The sequence below is a fragment of the Bos javanicus genome, chromosome 1 (assembly GCF_032452875.1).
Source record: "Bos javanicus breed banteng chromosome 1, ARS-OSU_banteng_1.0, whole genome shotgun sequence".
NCBI classification, from domain to species: Eukaryota; Metazoa; Chordata; class Mammalia; order Artiodactyla; family Bovidae; genus Bos; species Bos javanicus.
This window is the reverse complement of record NC_083868.1, coordinates 145,920,223-145,940,615: the sequence shown is the minus strand read 5'-3', so window position 1 is coordinate 145,940,615 and position 20,393 is coordinate 145,920,223. Positions and strand designations below refer to the sequence as shown.

Below are 20,393 nucleotides of genomic sequence, written 5' to 3'. Positions count from 1 at the left end.
AGATAGTGAAGGAAAATAAATGCATTGAGTTTTACATTTCATGGAATATCATGCATTAAAAGGAGCAATCACTGCCTCTAAGATCAGGTGAAATACAGGAACCGAAATTCACATCTGAAGCATGCTCTGTCACCCCTGTGTCAGGACTGGCTGCAGGGGATGTAGGAGCACAGCTTACCTGCTCATGAACCACCTTCTCCAGCCTCTCGAGCAGGGAGCCGCAGCCCCCAGGGCCCAAGCCACAGAGCTGGGGCCACAGCTCCACTCTCAGCATCTCCCGCTCCTTCTCAAAGGCCTCCTGTACAGTCTGCAGGAAGTCTCCCTTCCAGTCCAGGCCCACGTTGGAAGATGCCTAAAATATCAAAGCAAAAAACCCATGTTTCTACAGACCCATCCTGCAGGTTCAACAGGACCCACCTGACTGACAGGGACACATGCACAACCTCAAGCACCCTGGACAGCAGGAGCAAGCGGTACCTCTGGGGGCAGAGAACCCCTCAACCCCAGCGAAGACGGAACACACACCAGCAAGCAAACCTCTTCCCACTGCTATACCAGAGCCCCAGGGCTAGGGGAGGCCGGATCCTGAGTGTGTGTGTGTGTGTGTGTGTGTGTGTGTGTGTGTGTGTGTGTAACGAGCCCAGGGGCTAGGGGAGGCCAGGCCAAGTGTCAGTGTGTGTGTGGGTGCATATGTATGTGTGTCCATGAGCCGCAGGGCTACGGGAGGCCAGGCCCTGAGTGTGTGTGTATCTGTGTGTATGTGTGTCCATGAGCCCCAGGTTTAGGGGAGGCCCGGCCCTGAATTGTGTGTGTGTCTGTGTATGTGTCTGTGTACATAAGCCCTGGGGCTAGGGGAAGCCAGGCCCTGAGTGTCTGTGTGTGTCTGTGTATACATGAGCCTGGGACTATGGGAGGGCAGGCCGAATGCGAGTGTGTACACGAGCCCCCGGGCTAGGAGAGGCCAGGCCCTGAGTGTGTCTGCATATGTGTCTGCGTGTGTGTACACAAAGCCAGGCCGTGTGTTTGTGCACACACACACGCAGGTGCATCTATGTGGTCCGTGTGTGGGTGTGTGGGTGTGTGTGTGCAGGTTTGTCTGTATAGACCATGCATAGCCTGGCTGCCTTTTGGCGAGCTTGGGCCTGCCTGCACCCTTCCCCTAAAGCTCGGGGTCTGCCCACTGCTGCAGCCACGCTCCAAGGCCAGCCGGCTCCCTGTGCGTGGGAACTCAGCATCTGTCCCTCACCTCCGTGCTGCCTCTCAGTCAAGGAGTGGACACTGAGACCCTGTGGTCGCAGACCCCGTCCCCACACCCATCTCCATCATGAGCTGCCAGCAGAGCTCCGTCGCGCCTCTTCGCCCAGCCTCTCCTGCCTGAACAGGGTCAGGAAGGTGCTGACATGGGGCTGGAGCCCAAAGGATGCGAGTGAGAGAGTGGCTGACCAGGCATGGCCTCCCCGCCTACCGCTGACCTGCCTCTTGTCCCTTTACTCCCATTTCTTGACTGGTCCATGCCCACTGCTTCTCTTCTTTACCTTGAAGGCCTGTACCTTCTCTCCCTTCTGGGATCCTGGGGTGGGATGCTCCCTGGGAGCAGGCACTGCCTCCAGCAGGCCCTGGCCCCCCAATGGAAGGCACTCGAGGCGGGCGCTAGGCTCGCTCCTGCTCAGGATGTGGGGGGGTCCTCGGCATTCGGATAGGGCCAGGATGTGGTGGCTCTCATCACACACCATCTGCAGCAACGCCTGAAACAGATAAACATTTCAGAAAGAAGGAAAAGAGGCGTGAAGCCTCTCACCATTGCTGTCACCCATGAAGGCTCACCAGGCTGCCCCACAGCCTTTGAACAGAGTCCACTGCTGACCAAACTTTCCTCCTGTAACAGTCAGAGGAAAAGACAGAGGAACCAGAGATCAACTTGCAAACATCCACTGGGTCATAGAAAAAGCAAGAGAATTCCAGAAAAACATCTACTTAATTGATAAGCTAAAGCCTTTGTGTGGATCACAACAAACTGTGGAAAATTCTTCAAGAGATGGCAATACCAGATCACCTTACCTGCCTCCTGAGAAACCTGTATGCAGGTCAAGAAGCAACAGAACTGGACATGAAACAACGGACTGTTTCCAAATAGGGAAATGAGTATGTCAAGGTTGTATATTGTCACCCTGCTCATTTAACTTACATGCAGAGTACATTGTAAGAAATGCCAGGCTGGATGAAGCTCAAGCTGAAATCAAGATTGCAGGAAGAAATAACAATAACCTCAGATATGCAGATGACACCACCCTTACAGCAGAAAGTGAAGAAGAACTAAAGAGCCTCTTGTGAAAGTGAAAGAAGTGCAAAAGCTGGCTTAACATTCAACATTCAAAAAACTAAGAGCATGGCATCTGGTCCCGTCACTTCATGGTAAATAGATGGGGGAAAAGTGGAAACAGTGACAGATTTTATTTTCTTCAGCTCCCAAATCAGTGCAGACAGTGACTGTCAGTTCAGTTGAGTCGCTCAGTCCTGTCTGACTCTTTGTGACCCCATGGATTGTAGCACACCAGGCTTTCCTGTCCATCACCAACTCCCGGAGCTTGCTCAAATTCATGTCTATCAAGTTGGTGATGCCATCCAACCATCTCATCCTCTGTGGTCTCCTTCTCCTCCTGCCTTCAATCTTTCCCAGCATTAGGGTTTTTTTCAATGAGTCAGTTCTTCCCATCAGGTGGCCAAAGTATTGGAGCTTCAGCTTCAGCATCAGTTCTTCCAATGAATATGCAGGACTGATTTCCTTTAGGATTGACTGGTTTGATTTCCTGGCAGTCCAAGGGACTCTCAAGAGTCTTCTCCAACACCACAGTTCAAAAGCATTGACTTTTTTAGCACTCAGCTTTCTTATGTAGCCATGAAATTAAAAGACACTTATTCCTTGGAAGAAAAGCTATCACAAACCTAGACAGCATATTAAAAAGCAGAGACATCATTTTGCCAACAAAGGTGTGTATAATCAAAGCTATGGTTTTTCCAATAATCATATACGGATGTGAGAGTTGGACCATAAGGAAGGCGGAGTGCCAAAGAATTGATGCTTTCGAATTATGGTGCTGGAGAAGACTCTAGAGAGTCCCTTGGGCAGCAAGGAGATCAAACCAGTCCATTCTAAAGGAAATCAACCGTGAATGTTCATTGGAAGGACTGATGCTGAAGATGAAGCGCCAATACTTTGGCCACCTGACACGAAGAACTGACTCATTGGAAAAGACCCTGATGCTGGGAAAGATTGAGGGCAGGAGGAGAAAGGGGTGACAGAGAATGAGATGGTTGGATGGCATCACTGGTTCAATGGACATGAGTTTGAGCAAGCTCCGGGAGATGGTGAAGGACAGGGAAGCCTGGCGAGCTGCAGTCCGTGGGGTTGCAAAAAGTCAGACACGACTCAGCGACTAAACCACCACCACCACCACCGTCAGAGACAAGTGAATTTCTGTGTGAGCTGCTCCAAGAGAGACCCTATAATCCAGCGTCCCGCCTGCTCCCTCAGGTGGACACTCATTTCAGGGAAATCCACGGCCAGGTCAGCAAGATGCCAGGTGGCTCCATGGCTTTCTGGGACAAAAGCTGCCCTCCAGGAGGAAGACCCGAGGGCCACACAGTCATCTGTGCTTCGGTGAGGCACCTGCAGACAGTGCGAGGCTGACCACTGACTACTGCAGCCCTCCCATGCCCCAGCTCGGCCAGAGTCCCCACCACGGGGTCTGTGAGCACAGCAAGGGTCTTCCATACCACTGGGATTTGGAGGGGTGGTTACAGAGCCATGGGACACGGGACACACCTGCCAGCTGTCTGTCCTACACACAGAAGCTGAGAGCGGAAGACAGCAGCCCCCACCCAGGGCTGTCCTCCTAGAAGCTGGGGCTACGACATCGTGTCTGGGCACCAGGACCGAGCCCATGGCATACACACAAAGGCTCCACAAGGGCACCTTAGGGAAATGCAAAAAGAGCAACTTGGAGGCTTGTGAGAGAGAACAACTAGTCACTCAACTATAACAGAAACAGGTTTTTCCTCTAAATCTAATGATGCGGCTAAAAAACTAAAATATGCTGGACGCCACAATATATGTTTATTTTGAAAGCAGTCATCTTTAACACCCTAAAACAATTTCACATTAAAAAACAGTGTACATGACACAGAATGGATGCAAACAGCAGCCACAGGAAAGGAGGGGTAGGAGACGGATAGGGTCAAGTGGACAGGGAGCCCGCAGGCTGTGGGTCACATGATGAGAAGCCACATGTTCTGAAAAACACACTGGAGAAGAACAGTGGTGACGAACGAAGTCCTCTGCCCTCGCCACCCGGACCTTCAGCAGTGTCCCCAGCTTCAGGACAGGCCGAGCTGTGACTGCCTGATGCTCCTGAGACTCAGCCCCAGGGTGGAAGGTCCACATGCCCAGCTGAGGACTGTGAGGCAGGGCGGGGGCAGCCAGCGGGGAACGTGGCAGTGGGGCTCCGACCAACAGGACAGGCCGCCTCGGGGTGACCACTCCCGAGTTTCTCTCCCACCACCTCAGCGCTTCCGAAAAGGGCTTTGCTGAGTTTCTTTCTTTCATTTCTAATACCTAAGCATCAAATACTAAGTGTCAAAGCCTAAGCATAAAACATGGTCATTAACAACCAAATGGCTTCTTTAAAAATTAGGAATCCTCATATGAGGTTGCCTGGGTGGGAAACACTAACAGAAACGTGTTTTTTATGGTCTTACATCATATAAAGAGTTGAGGAATATAAAAAAAGAAAGAAGAAACAGCTACAAGATATTACTTCAATTACAATTCTTACAGGAATAAAAACAATATCATTTTGAATAGAATTTCAAAGAAAATTTTACTTAACGTCAAAATTGCTTCCTTTGTGGACACTTACTACCTGAATAAAACAGGACAGTGGGGGCTCTCTCGTAGTCCAGTGGTTAAGAATCCACCTTGCAATGCAAGAGACATGGGTTTGATCCCTGGTTTGGGAAGATCCCACATGCCGTGGAGCAGCTAAGCCCGAGTTCCACAGCTACTGAGCCGGCGCTCTAGAGCACACGAGCCACAACGACTGAAGGACTGAAGCCTAGTGCCTGGAGCCTGTGCTCTGAATGAGAAGACACCCGAGCAGCCCACGCACCACAGCGAACAGCAGCCCCAGCTCGCTGCAACTAGAGAAAGCCCGCAAGCAGCACTGAAGACCCAGCACGGCCAAAGAATAAAAAAAAATCTTAAAAAAAAAAAGGAATAGTGACATATTTACTTATTCAGCCAAGTTTACATCAATGGTTTTGCCATAAAAAGATTTCTAAAGTGAAGACAGAAGAAAAGTTCCCCCTGAATTCTGCCTTTCAGGGTAGGGGAGGCATTAACTGACCTTACTGTGGTCATTTCGCAACACAGACATGTAAATCCTTATGCTGTCATGTGTCAGCTAAGCTAGAAAAATGTTTATATTCTGCCTGCAGGTTAAATCCCTGGACGCCGATGGGGTGGCCATCTCTCCTCATCGCAGAGAACCAGCTTGACCCGAGTGCTCCTCTGGAGCACAGCTGTGAGAGGCCAATATGGACTCAGCCCTGGGACCCAGGAGCTGCCCGGGGGTGGCTCAGGGTGACCGTCTGGGCTTCCAAAACAGAGACTCGTTGGACCCCCTGTCGTTCCCACCATCCTGAGAACAGTAGCAGTGGGAATATGGCAACATCCTGGGTGTGCCCATGCCATGCAATGCCAAACATGCGTTCTTTTTGGGCTGTACGAGCCAAAAGCAAAGATCTTCCTTCTCAAGAGCAAAGAACAACACCTCGTGGAGACTCAGGGAAGGATGAAAACACATCTCTGCGCCATGGGCCTGAAGCAGAGCAGGGTGGGTTCTCCTGAGCCTGCAGAGCGCAGCCCCTCCCACCTCTGTGGGTGCCCTGGCACAGAGCCCCCAGGTCGTCTCAGGAAAGCCTCCAAGGCCAAACAAACAGGAACCACAGCTGCTTCCCAAACAGGGTTGTGAGTTCCGACACCTGAACTAGACTCAGGATACAGATCTAGTTTTGTCTTGAGACTCATGACGACACTGTGCGGGCAGGCCCACTGTGTGCTGTGCTGTGACAGGCACTATGGGAGGCGCTGGCCCCCCAAGCATGGCCGTGGCCCCTCCAGTGTAGTAGGGTACCCACCTGGGACAACTGTCCTTATGACCCTCCCAACAGCAGCATCTCTCCTCCCAGAAATACAACACAAGGCACAAAGTCAGAGCAGGGCTGAGGCTGGTACAGCTACTGACGGGCCAGAGGGAAGGCCCCTTGAGCTGGCCCCTCCTCACAGCCACTACCTTCACTTGCTTCGGATGGACTTCCTTCTCCTTCATGGTGTCCAGCGGCCGTCGGCAGTCCCTGGGGGTGACGGGGGGCGCTGTGGGGCTGGCAGTGGGAGCTCCCAGTCTTCCCGAACCTTGGCTCAGTGGTTCTGCAAACTCCACACCACCACCTGGAAACACACTGCACAGTCAGGGCTGGACTGGCCCAGAAGTCTAACTTCTCACATGTGCCAAGGAGCACTCAAACACAGCAAAAGACAGGGAGAAACAGAGACTGAGAGAGTCAGAAGAAACAGAGTCAAGGCAGCTAACAGAAAACATCAGAAAAGCTAAAACTCCCAGAGAAGTGACAAGGGCAGTATCATTCGGGAAGGGGAATGGAAGCCTCAAGAGAAAAGGAAGAATCAGAAATCAGAACAGAATTCAAATCGTAGGAAGCTTAAGAAGCTCTGAAAATTCTCTTGAATATGAGAACAAGAAAACAAAGATGTGGAAAAAGAGAAAGTTTTAAGTCCAGGAGGTCCAACATGTGGTCAATAAGAATGAAGACGACAGCAGAGAGGAAGCTCAGGGGAGACAACCCAGGGAGTAAGAGGCGTTCTCAGGTGGATGACACGCTCTGGGGCCAGGCGCTACACCCACCACATCCAGGCCCAGGACTGTGGGATCCAAACTCTGCAGGAATCTGCCTGCCTGCCCACCCACAGTCAAGCCCAAGCATCATATCAGGAAGATGTCAATGTTCGTACAGAAAGCATCTCGCACACACTTTTCTCCAGAAGCTTGTAGAGAACAGAAAGGACGAGGGGTCTGACCCGAGGCGAGGACCACATCCAGAACACAGGGAAGGCCGTGGAGGGCAGCACACAGCCGCACTTGGACACATGTCCTTGAAGTGCAGGCTCTCTTGGCTGGTGATGGGGCAGAAAGTGCAGGCTGGGCTTCCAGGGATCAGGGCAGGAGGTGGGCGGGGTTTGTTGCCAGGAGGCGGAGACCTGTTACTTAAACTCGAAGCTGTGATTTAGGAACAAACACTAGAGTGAACCTCTGAAAGCTGAATGTGGTGTCCTCAGGACAGTGGACGAGAGGCTGCATGGGGACGCACCTTGCAGCCGCTCACACTGTTACATCGCGCAGCTGCTGCCGGGGGAAGCAAGAGCGTCAGCTGGAAAGAGCTGGCCCCGAGCTGCGAATGCTGACACGGCCTCCGATCTGGACTTCACTGCTGCCCTGTCATCAAAAGGGCCCCAGGAGCCAAGGAGGACTTCATTAAAACACCTTGAGGTAACTCACTTGTAAAAATCTAACAATTATAAAAGTGTGAGGTCAGGAGCCATGGTGTGGTGACCACCGCTGTGACGATATAGGCAGGACCACCAAGAACCATCGATAGAGGCTAAGTGGATCTGAACATGAGAAGAGACCATTCCAAAGTCTTGAAAACCTACCCAGGACACTTGGCTGTTCAGAAGGAACAGGATGAAGCCTGGCAGTACGACCACAGGATCTGAGCTGACCTGCAGGAAGAGCGCAGCACCATTACTGTGCTTCCAATTCCCTGAGAGACAGTCACATGCTCACATACACCAACAGGCCTGCCGAGGACCTCAGGGATCCTCACGGCCGGAGCTCTGTGCCTGGCACCTGGCCTGCATTCCAGTCTCCACCCCGCAAAGGACGTCTGGATTCATGGTGCTGGCCGCTGCTAGTTTCTATAAAGGGCACTAACAGGACAAAACCTCAGGAACGTCTGTGGACTCGATGCTGCCCCTGAAACAAGTACAGTGCTGTGGACTGGACCCCGCGAAATACATGTGACCTTCTCAGGAACAAATGCCTTCAGGTCCTCAAGTAACAGAACACAAACCCGGGGGGAGACAGAGACAGAGAGAGATGCAGAGACACAGAGACGCGGGCCAGTCTGTGCTCTGAAACTGTAAAAACAAAGCTCGTGGCTGACTCACTTTTTCCATCGCTTTTTCCTTCTAACCCAAGAGGAGGTGATCGTGACTTTTCTTGAGAATCAAGAGATGTTATGATAAAATCTTCAACATCCTTCTCCTGTTCAAACATGTAGATTTTTAAATGGTCACAAAATGATAATTTTTATATCATAGAATTGAACTTCCCAGATGGAAACTTTCTAAGACCTCAATTTATCACCTTCCCACATAGAACTCAAACAGAAAAGGGTTCAAAGCTGGTGGACACAAGGTCATAACGTTCGTTTTAATCAAACTCATCTACATTTCTCTAGGAATATTTTAAAGGTTTCACTGGCAAATATTTTAGATTTTTAAAATTTTGCATGATGTGTGGGAGCATATGGATACAAAATGGAAGCATATGGATATGGAGTGGTAATACATGGATACTTCAAATTGCATGTATCCTATAATTTATTTTTCATCTAATCCAAGATACACAAAATCTCAAAGCTATGTTAGATAAACTATAACCTAACCCCAAAATAATACATTGAAGTGTCCTTGAAACTGATCACATTATATGTAGAGCCTGTGAAACATGAAATACAACTGAAAATAAACCTAAAATACATATTCTAAACTAAGAGCTGATATGCAGACCACACACGAAGATGGGTTTGTGATGACACTTCCCAAAGCCAGTGTGACTTAGCAAACTCAGGCGTGCAGTGGATCTGAGTAAGGCTAATGCATTTCATGTACTGTTAAAAACAACCCAAGTGCTCTGGATGTTCCTATTACAGTAGATTTGGGTCCGTCCTGCAGAACGCTGACCGTCCCTACACTTGCTGACCAAGGGAGTGCCAAGTGCTCACCCATGCCTGGCCAAATGGCCACATCAAGAGGTGAGCCAACAATGGCTGCAGCTGTGACTCCCCCGGCCACAGAGACACAGCCCAGTGTGAACAAACTGCCCTTCAGCATCCCATGGACCCAGATCAGGACAGAGCTTGGGGAGACCACTTACCACAGGCACCCGCTGAGCATGGTGGTTGGCAGAGGGAACGCCGTCTGCAGCTAATGGAGACCCCACCCACTTAGGGGCTGTTCCTGCAGCTGACTCGCCCGGGTAACAAAGCCGCCCCGACTGGTCAGCCTGGAGCACGTGGGTGCTTGTCCCATCCCAAAGCGAGGTGTCCAGGCTGTGCAGGCTCAGGGCATCTGAGCAGGGTGTCAGGGGCAGGTTGGGCAGGGGCTCAAGGGTTGAGTCCTCCCTGACAACCTCAGGGGAGCTCCAGGGGGACAGGCCCATCGTCCTGAGCACGTTCTTCAAGGGCTTGGACCCCTGGGAATGGGTGAGGTCCTGGGAGCACCCATGCAAGTGGCCCTGCAAGCAGAGTGACCTGTCCTGCAAAGTGACCTGCTCTCCCGTGGGAGCATCTGGCTCATTTCTTATCAATGAATCCGAATTTCCAGTGACTTCAGCTAGATCCCATATGATGTTAAATGTATCAATAGGAGGTGATTTGTCAGTTTCTTCACTGTTATCAGAACCATCACTCAAACCATCTTCTAAAGCACATGGAGATGCCAATGCCTGCTGGTATTTAAAGTCCTCCATCTCGATGTTTTGGAAGCTCATGGAACACACCAGATGGTTCAGTTTTTCTTGAAGTTGTTTCACCTGAGCTATGAGATCAACTTTCTGTAGCCGACAATCTTCCAGTAGTTTTCCCTTATCCTGCAGGTAAGGAAGAACATGCATACAGTAAAATGGCTGAATTTCATGTTGCCACATTTGCCTGTTATTTATGAGCTAATTTCAGAGACTGTCTGAACAATTAAGGCTGTGGTTCCATGATGAGCCCTTTGTCCCTCTAGACTCTTTAAGATTTTAAGTTTTAAAAAATCCCATGAAGGGCTCAAAGCTTAAAACTTGTTCCCTAAGGTGACCACTGGAGAAGATCTGGAAGGATGGGAGGGCAGGCAGCACCAGGGTCCCCTTTCCCACCTGGATGACAGCCACTGGCAGAACATGTCCAATATGACTATTCTGGAAGTCTACAGTCTACTGCAGGACTAGAGGGTAACTGCTCTCAGCTCTTAGCACAGAAGCACCACCCAACCCCCAATCCAGGGCCTGGGGGCAGCTGTGCACGTGCCCTGAAGCACTGGCAGGAAGCAGGGTGGGCTGTCCTCTAAAAACTGGGAGTGGCGCTCTGACTGCTGCTTCTGATCAGAGGAGCAGAGACAGCCAGCCTGCTGCACCTGCCCACCTGGTGAAAGTGACTTCCAGGGGACTGAAAGGACTGGTGCCCTCTTATCCCTACCAAAGTGTTTTCCTCTTTGGGGAAAAATTTTAAACCTAGGACATTCAAAAACAACTGCACATGCAGAGGAAATTATAAAGTGACTACATGTGCCTTGGAAAAAGGAACAGGCTAAGAAAAGATGTGAGAACCTAAGTTTATATCTCACCCTGATCCTCTGCACAGAGACATCAATCCAAAATAAAAATAAAACTAACAACCCCACATGAACAACAACAACAAGAAAACAAATACTGAGAAGGAAGGAAAGTACGATTTCTAGGTTTACATTAGTAAGATTAAAAAGGTTCAGTGTTCAACAATAACAACAAAAATCACCAAAAAAAAGGAAATAGGAAAGTATAGATCCTACACAGGAAAAAGTATGTCTACAGAAATCATCCCTGAAATAGACTTGATGGTGGACGAATAAAGACTCTAACACAACTGTCTTAAAGATGCTCAAAGAACTAAGGAAAATACAGAGAAAGTGTAAAAAAAAAATTATGAACAAAATAGAAACATCAATTAAAAAAAAAATCACAAAGAAATTCTGGAGTTGAAAACTATAATAACTGAAATTTAAAACTCACTAAAGGGATTCAAAGGTAGATCTGAGAATGCAGAAGAAAGAATTAGTGAATGTGAAGACAGAACGACGGAAATGACCAAGGCCGGGAAGGAGGCTGAGAAAAGTAAATGGAGCCTCAGGCACCTGTGGGACACCACTAAACAAGCCAGCAGACACACTGATGGAGTCCCAGCAGAAGGGAGAGAGGAGGCAAAGAGAACAAACAGGGACATAATGAATGAACTTTCCAAATCGGATGAACGATATGAACATAAGTACCCAGGAAACTCAACCAACTCCAAGTAAGATGAACTCAGACAGACACCAGGACATGTCCTAATCAAACTCACACAAAGCCAACGTGAGACTCTTGAAAACAGCAAGAGAGAAGTGACTTGTTGTATACAAAGATCTTCAATAGGATTATCAACAGATCTCTCCACCAGAAACTTTGAAGGCCAGAGGACTGTGGGTCTGTATATTCAAAGGGCTAGAAGATGAAGAACTGTCAACTAAGAATCCTAAATCCAGCAAGACTCCTTCAAGAGGAAGTGAGAAATAAGACATTCCCAGATAAACAAAAGTTGAGGGAGGTTGTTACCACTAAGTCGTGCCCTGTAAGGAATGTTCAAGAGAGTTGTTTAGTTGCTAAGCCCACCAGACTCCTCTGTCCATGGGATTTCCCAGGCAAGAATATCGGAGTAGGTTGCCATCACCTTCTCCAGGGGGCCTTCCTCACTCAGGGACTGAGCCTGTGTCTCCTGCATTGGCAGGCAGGTTCTTTACCTGAGCCACCAGGGAAGCCTCCATTCAAGAGAGTCCTGCAGGGGGAATAAGAGAACCCTAGACAGTAACGCAAAGCTGTACAGAGATATAAAGATCTCAGTAGGTAAACATATGGGCAGTTATAAAATCTAACATTATTGTAACAATGGTTTCTAACTGCATTTTTTGTTTTCATCCTGATTTAAAAGACTAATATATATATTCTTAAGTTATTAATCTAAAAGTTAGTATTACTGTAACTTTAGTTTCTAACTCCACATGTGTTTTCTACATAATTTAAGAGATTAATGCAATGAAAGGAATTATTAGTTTATGTTTTGAGGCACACAGTTATAAAGATGTCTTTTTATTACATCAAAAACCAAAAGGAGTGGGGATGGAGCTAAAAGGAACAGAGTTTATGTGTTATTAAACTTAAGCTGGTATAAATGCAAATCAGTATTTTGTGTTAGGATGCTAATTGTGAAAACAGCAATAGAACACACACAAAGAGTAATGAGGAAGGAACTTAAAAATATTTCACCATTTTAAGAAATTAATTAAATGCAAGAAAAGATAGTAATGTAGGAAATGAGGGACCAAAAAGAGCTGTAAGGCATAAAGAAAACAGCAAAACGGCAAAAGCACAGGATTCCTTATCAGCAACAACTTTAAATATAAATGGATAAATAAAGCGCTCCAAAAACAGAGACTGGCAGAGTGGATAAGAACATGTGATCCGACTCTCGGGCTGGCCGAAGGGCCACTTGCTTCTTCCCGTAAGGTGGCTCTAGCAGTGCTTAGCTGTGTTTAACATCATTCGAAACAGTTTTGTTAGACTGTATCGTGACTGTGTCATATTAGCACGCATTTTTAATAAAACATCAAAACTGGTGAATTTTTGTGTAGCCATTTTAATATTTAAGATGGAAGAAAAGCAACATTTTTGGCATACTATGCTTTATTATTTCAAGAAAGGTAAAAACGCAATTGAAAAGCAAAAGATTTGTCAGTGTATGGAGACCATGCTGTGACCGATCAAATGTGTTAAAAGTGGTGACATTTCATACTGGACATTTCTCACTGAGCAATGCTCCAAGGTCAGGCAGACCGGTTGAAGTTGTTACCAATCAGAGATATTAATTGAGACCAATCAACATTATGCCATGCAGTAGATAGGCGACGTACTCAAAATATCCAAATCAAGTGTTGAAAATCATTCATACCAGCTGGGTTATGTTAATTGCTTTGATGTTTGGGTTCCACATTAGTTAAGTGAAAAGAACCTTCTTGACCATACTTTCCCATGTGATTCTTAAACGTAACGAAAATGTTTCATTTTTAAAACAAATTGTGACAGGCAATGAAAAGTAGATATTGCACAATAATGTGGAATGGAAGAGATCATAGGGCTACTGAAATGAACCACCACCAACTACACCAAAGGCTGTCTTCATCCAAAGAAAGTAATGTTGTGTATATGGTGGGATGGGAAGGTAGTCATTTATCATGAGCTCCTTCCAGAAAAACCAAAGAATAAATTCCAACAAGTACTGCTCCCAGTTAGACCAACTGAAAGTAGCACTCAACGAAAATCAGTTCAAAATTAGTCAACAGAAAAGTCACAGTCTTCCATTAGGATAAGCAAGAACGCATGTTTCTTTGATGACCAAGCAAAAACTGTTACAAACTGGGAAGTTCCAAATCATTCACTGTATTCACCTGACATTCCACCTTTGGATTTCTATTCATTGCAGTCTTTACAAAGGAAAAAATTTCAATTCCATGGAAGAATTTAAAAGGCAACTTTTAAAAGATAAAAACTTGGGAAGATGGAATTATGAAGTTGCCTGAAAAATGGCAGAAGGTAGTGGAACAAAATGATGACCACGTTGTTCAATAAAGTTCTTGGTGAGAATGAAAAATGTTCCTTTTATTTTAACTTTAAAACCTAAGGAACTATGTGGTCAATTCAATACATGCTGTCCACAGAAGTTCACTTTAAACCCAAAGACACAAGCAGGTTGAAAATAAAAGGATAAAAAAAGATATTCCATGCAAACAGTAACCAGAGAAGAGCAGGTGACCCTTTCAATGTAAATTTATTTATAAAATAAATTTAAGCCAAGAAAAGTTATGAGAGACAAAGAAGGAGATGGAATCAATAATAAAAAATCTCCCTACAAAACAAAGCACTGGACCTGATGCCTTTGCTGGTGAATTCCACCAAACATGTAAAGAAATACTATAAATCCTTCTCAAACTTTTCTAGCAAGTTTTGAAAAGGAGGAAGCACCAGGCCCAGATGAGTTCACTGGTGAATTCTACCAAACATTTAAGAAAGATATTATACCAATTCTTTGCAGTCTCTTTCCTAGCACAGAAGCAAAGGGAATGCCTCCTGATTCATTCTGTGAGGCCTGCATTACCTTAAAGCCAAAGATACTACAAAAAAATGAAAACTATAAACCAACATCCCTTATATTTATGCAAAAATTCTTAACAAAATAATAGCAAATCAAATTCAACAGTATATTAAAAGGGTTATACATCATAATTAAGTGGTAGTTATTCCTTAAATTCTACACAGGAAAAATCAGTTAATGTACCATGGTACATTAAACTCGCATGTCATTTCAGTTGATGCAGAAAAAGCATTGGAAAATCTAATACCCTTTCACAACATTCAATTCAGCAAACTAGAAGCAAAAGGAAACTATGTCAACACAAAAGCCACGCGAGAAACCCACAGTGAACACCATACTCAAGGATGAAAAATTGAAAGCTTTTCCTCTAAGATCAGGAACAAGCAAAGGATGCCCAATTCCCTTCAACACAGTACTGGAAATCCTAGCCAGAGCAATTAGACAAGAGAAAGAAATAAAGAGCATCCAAACTGGAAAGGGAAAAGTAAAATGATCTATATTCGCAGATGATATGATCCTACATGTAGAAAACTTAAAGATTTCACAAAGAAACTGTTAGAACTAATGCATGAATTCAGTAAAATTGCAAGATACAAAGTCAGCATATAAAGTCAGCTGCATTTCTATGCAGGAACTATCTGAAAAAAATTAAAACAATTCCATTTATGACAGCAACAACAACAAAAATAATTTTTTTTTTAAAAAAGGAAGGAAGAAAGGAAAAATTAACCAAGAATTCATCAAGGAGGTGAAAGACTTGTACAATGGAACTACAGATACTCTTAAAAGAAATTAAAAGAGGACGTAAATAAATGGAAATATGTCTCATGGCTATGGATTTAAAGGCTTAGTATTAAAATTAAAATGTGTCAATACCACCCAAAGCATTCTACATATGCAAAGCTGTTCTATCAAAATTCCAAAGACCTTTTTTACAGAAATTAAAACACCCATTCTGAAATTCACAAGGTGTTTTAAAGGACCCTGAACAGCCAAAATAATCTAACAAGAACAAAACTGAAGGACTCAGTACTTCTTGATTGTAAAATTTATGACAAAGCTATAGTAATCAAAACAGTGTCAGAGTCTCATAAAAACAGACATATGAACTAGTAGAGAAAGCCTAGAAATAGACACTTGCATATACTGTTATATGATTTTTGACAATGGTGCTAAGATCATTCAGTGGGAAAGGACAGTCTTTTCACACATGATGCTGGTAATACAGGATATTAACATGCAAAAGAATGATGTTGGACCCTTACCTAAAACCACGTACAAAAATTAACACCAAATAGATCAAAGACATAAAACTATAACACTCTGAGAAAACACATGGCAAAAGCTTCACGATGCTGAACTTGGCAACTATTGCCTGTATATTACACAAAAGATATCAGACAGATCAAAGACAAACTGGACTTCATGACATTTTTAAAATTTGTGCATCAAAAGACACTGTCCATAGAGTAAAAATGCAACACACGAAATGGGAAAAAATATTTACAAATCATACACCTGATAATACATGGATCTTCATTATTTAACCAATACTTTAGTCAACTGTTGTGAAGAACTGACTAACTGGAAAGACCCCGATGCTAGTAAAGATTGAAGGCAAAAGGAGAAGACGGTGGCAGAGGATGAGACGGTTAGATAGCATCATCGACTCAATGGACATGAACCTGAGCAAACTCCAGGACATAGTGGAGGACAGGGAAGTGGGGTGTGCTGCAGACCATGAGGTTGCAAAGAATCCGACAGAACTTAGCAACTGAACAACAATAATACCTGAAAAGGGATTAATATACCCAGAAAAATATAAAGAACTCCTAAAACTCAATTAAAAGAAACCATACAACCTGATTCAAAATTTGCCATGATGAGACATCTCTCTAAAGAACATATATAAATGGCCAATGAGCACATGAAAAGATATTCAATAACACTAATCATTTGAGAAATGCAAACCAAAACTATAATTAGATACCACCTCCCAACCATTAGGATGACTACTTTACAATGGAACCTTCGTATACTTCTGAAAGAAATGTAAAATGGTACAGCCACTGTGGAAGACACTATAGTAGTTCTTCAGAAAATTCGCAATGGAATTATCACATGATTCAGCAACTCTAGTATTGGGTGTACACCTAAAAGAACTGAAACCAAGGTCTCAAAGAGATATCTGTACACCATGTTCACAGCAGCACTACTCACAAGTTAAAACGTGGAGGTACAACGTCCCTGGCGGTCCGGTGGTTAAGGCTCTGCACTCCCAACGAAGGGGGCTTGGGTTCGATCCCCGGTCAAGGAACGAGAACCCATACACCCCAACTACAGAGCCTGTGTGCCACAACTAAAAAGCCTATACGAAGCAACCAAGGAGCCCACACATAGCAGTGAAGACATCATGTGCAGCAACTGAGACCCAGAGCAGCCAAATAAAACAATAAAAATTTTGAAAATGTGGAAGCAACTCAAGCATCCATAGACAGATGAATGGATAAGTATCAGTTCAGTTCACTGCTCAGTCATGTCCGACCTTTTGGAACCCCATGGACTGCAGCACACCAGGCCTCCCTGTCCTTCATCATCTCCTGGAGCTTGCTCAAACTCATGTCCATCGAGTGGGTGATGCCATCCAACCATCTCATCCTCTGTCATCCCCTTCTCCTTCTGCCTTCAATCTTTCCCAGCATCAGGCTCTTTTTCAATGAATCAGCTGTTTCCATCAGGTGGCCAAAGTATTGGAGATTTAGCATCAGTCTTTTCAATGAATATTCAGGACTCATCTCCTTTAGGATTGACTGGTTTGATCTTCCTGCAGTCCAAGGGACTCTCAAGAGTCTTCTCCAACACCATAGTTTAAAAGCATCAATTCTTTGGTGCTCAGCTTTCCTTATGGTCCAACTCTCACATCCATACATGACCACTGGAAAAATGATAGCTTTGACTAGATGGACCTTTGTTGACAAAGTAGTGCCTCTGTTTTCCAATATGCTGTCTAGGTTGGTCATAGCTTCTCTTCCAAGGGGCAAGCGTTTTTTAATTTCATGGCTGTAGTCACCATCTGCAGTGATTCTGGAGCCCAAGAAAATAAAGTCTCTCACTGTTTCCACTGTTTCCCCATCTACTTGCCATGAAATGATGGGACCAGATGCCATGATCTTAAGTTTTTGAATGTTGAGTTTTAAGTCAACTTTTTCACTCTCCTCCTTCACCTTTATCAAGACGCTCTTAAGTTCCTCTTCACTTTCTGCCATAAGGTTGGTGGCATCTGCATATCTGAAGTTATTGATATTTCTCCCAGCAATCTTGATTCCAGCCTGTGGTTTGTCTAGCCCAGCATTTTGCATGATGTACTCTGCATATAAGTTAAATAAGCAGGGTGACAATATACAGGCTTGACATACTCCTTTTCCTATTTGGGACCAGTCCATTGTTCCATGTCTGGTTCTAACCGTTGCTTCTTGACCTGCATACATATTTCTCAGGAGACAGGTAAGGTGGTCTGGTATTCCCATCTCTTGAAGAATTTTCCACAGTTTGTTGTGATCTACACAGTCAAAGGCTTTGGTGTAGTCAATAAAGCAGAAGGAGATGTTTTTCTGGAACTTTTTTGCTTTTTTGATGATTCAACGGATGTTGGCAATTTGATCTCTGGTTCCTCTGCCTTTTCTAAATCCAGCTTGAACATCTGGAAATTCATGGTTCATGTACTGTTGATGCCTAGCTTGGAGAATTTTGAGCATTACTTTGCTAACGTGTGAGATGAGCGCAACTGTGCGGTAGTCTGAACATTCTTTGGCATTGCCTTTCTTTGGGACTGGAATGAAAACTGACCTTTTCCAGTCCTGTGGCCACTGCTGAGTTTTCCAAATTCGTTGGCATACTGAGTGCAGTACTTTCGTACCATCATCTTTTAGAATTTGAAATAGCTCAACTGGAATTCCATCACCTCCACTAGCTTTGTTTGTAGTGATGCTTCCTAAGGCCCACTTGATCGCATTCCAGGATGTCTGGCTCTAGGTGAGTGATCACATCATCGTGCTTATCTGGGTCATGTACATCTTTTTTGTACAGTTCTTCAGTGTATTCTTGCCACTTCTTCTTTATACTTTCTGCTTCTGTTGGTCCATACTGTTTATGGATAAGCATGATGTGGTATATACATACAATGGAGTATTATTCAGCCTTAAAAAGGAAGGAAATTCTGACACCTGCCATGACATAGATGAACCTGGATAACATTATGCTTAGTGAAATCAGCCGGACACGGAAAGGCAAATACTGTGTGACTCCACTTATGAATACTTACAGAGTACCTCATAAACCTATATAGAGACAGACAGAAGAATGATGTCTGCCAGGGCTGGGGGAGAGGGGAAATGGAACTTACGGTTTATATGACAGAGTTTCAGTTTTGCAAGAGGAAGAGGGCTGTGGAGATGCGTGGTCACACGTTACAAACATACCTGATGCCACTGAGTCACACCACACACAGACACAAAAAGGCAACTGCCAGAACCCATTTCAGTGGCAATTCACTGGGGACAGAAGTTTTTTATTTTTAAGGAAAAAAAGGCCTAGAAGGCTCAATACGCAAACACTGGAAAACACAAAATTGCAATTTATGGAACAAATCTACAATTTCCTTGTCAGTGTGTTAACTTCAAAAAATTTGGCAACCGGCTCATGACATCGCAGGGCTGAGCTTTAAGAATTCAGACAAATGTTCCTGACCCAAGGGCACTGAGACAAGTGCTCTAGAGTCAGTGGACGTTCTCCACAGCTTTTCTGAAGGGGAAGTGATAAACACACAACATCAAATTCAAGTTTTCTCTCTCAAAACTGCAGGCCTAAGTGCACAGTCCTATTGCTGGGCAAGTCAGACTCTCCCAATTTCCCAATACCAACATGGTGCACACGGCTCCTGCACATCCCAGCAGGTTAGGGCTGGAATACCAGCATGGTTTGCAGGGTCCACACCAGCAATAACGACGCTGTCAGCCTCCTTCCTGCCCCTGGAAAAGAGACGCTAGCTTTCTGGTAGCTTCTGTCTTGGGATCATAAGAGCTGACTCATTGGAAAAGGCCCTCATGCTGGGAAAGGCTGAAGGCCAAAGGAAAAGGAGCAGCAGAGGATGACATAGTTAGATGGCATCACTGACTCAGTGGACATGAACTGGAGCAAACCTTGGGAGTTAGTGAAGGACAGGGGAGCCTAGTGTGCTACAGTCCATGGGGTCACAAAGAGTTCGACATGACTGAGCGAATGAACAACAACAATGTATAATTATTACACGTTATACAGATAATAACGGAACAACAACTGTCCTGAGATCCGAATTTAAAACTGCTGAATCATGGATCACTCGCTCTTCTTTGCTGGGGAGCAATGGAAAACACCTAAAGTTCAACCAACCAACGCAAAGCCTTCCCAAGTGAACCGGAGGCTGGCCGCAAAGGTCGTGTGGGGGCAGCGCAGCTGCGGGCAGCTTGCCCTCACCTGAAAAACCTTGGACGCAAGGCCTAGATCCCAGTTAAATCCTACCTGCACTGACTGCTCACTCTTCACAAGCTGCTAAGATGTGTATTTAGATTAAACACATAAGAAATTTCCAAATGGATCTGAACAGCTCTACCAAGAGCGATGGACCCAGAGGTGTTCCTGTCTAAAGTCTGCGTAACCTGTACCGTCACAGCAAAGACACTGAGGGGGTCTCTGCCCGGGAACAGCTCTCAGGTCCTGTGCCCCGCCCCGACAATGTCCCCAGGCACCTTCACTGCTCCTGATGCTCTGCCGCCGTCCTCCGCATGCAGGCGCATCTCCTTTTTCACTAAGAGCAGTTCAGACTCCAGCTGCTGCTGGCAGACTGTGAGTACAGATATCACGCTGTCCTGCTGGCTGGGGCGGGCGCAGGTCAGTGTAGGCAGGGCTTTGGCCGGCTGCAGGTCATCCTTAACTAGGCTCTACAATGCGTGGAGAAAACAAGGATGATGCTTATGAGCACACAGCCAAGGGCATCAGAAAGCCAGAAGTGCAGCAAGGCCCCA

At 45.5% G+C, this 20,393-nt stretch overlaps 1 protein-coding gene across 12 annotated transcripts in view; it reads right to left on the bottom strand.

Annotated features, from left to right (window-relative positions):
- PCNT (pericentrin) overlaps positions 1-20,393 on the bottom strand; it is a 104,758-nt gene that overhangs the window by 21,916 nt on the left and 62,449 nt on the right. For 10 of the 12 annotated variants that reach the window (XM_061423983.1, XM_061424002.1, XM_061424048.1 and 7 more), the window contains 7 exons: positions 20,118-20,309; positions 9,291-10,004; positions 8,300-8,396; positions 7,784-7,852; positions 6,351-6,505; positions 1,551-1,745; positions 179-352 (listed from right to left, as the gene is read on the bottom strand). In XM_061423983.1, coding sequence (XP_061279967.1) covers positions 179-352; positions 1,551-1,745; positions 6,351-6,505; positions 7,784-7,852; positions 8,300-8,396; positions 9,291-10,004; positions 20,118-20,309 — 1,596 coding nt within the window. The remainder of the gene's footprint in view (positions 1-178; positions 353-1,550; positions 1,746-6,350; positions 6,506-7,783; positions 7,853-8,299; positions 8,397-9,290; positions 10,005-20,117; positions 20,310-20,393) is intronic. The other 2 variants (XM_061424021.1, XM_061424066.1) reach the window with 1 other exon arrangement.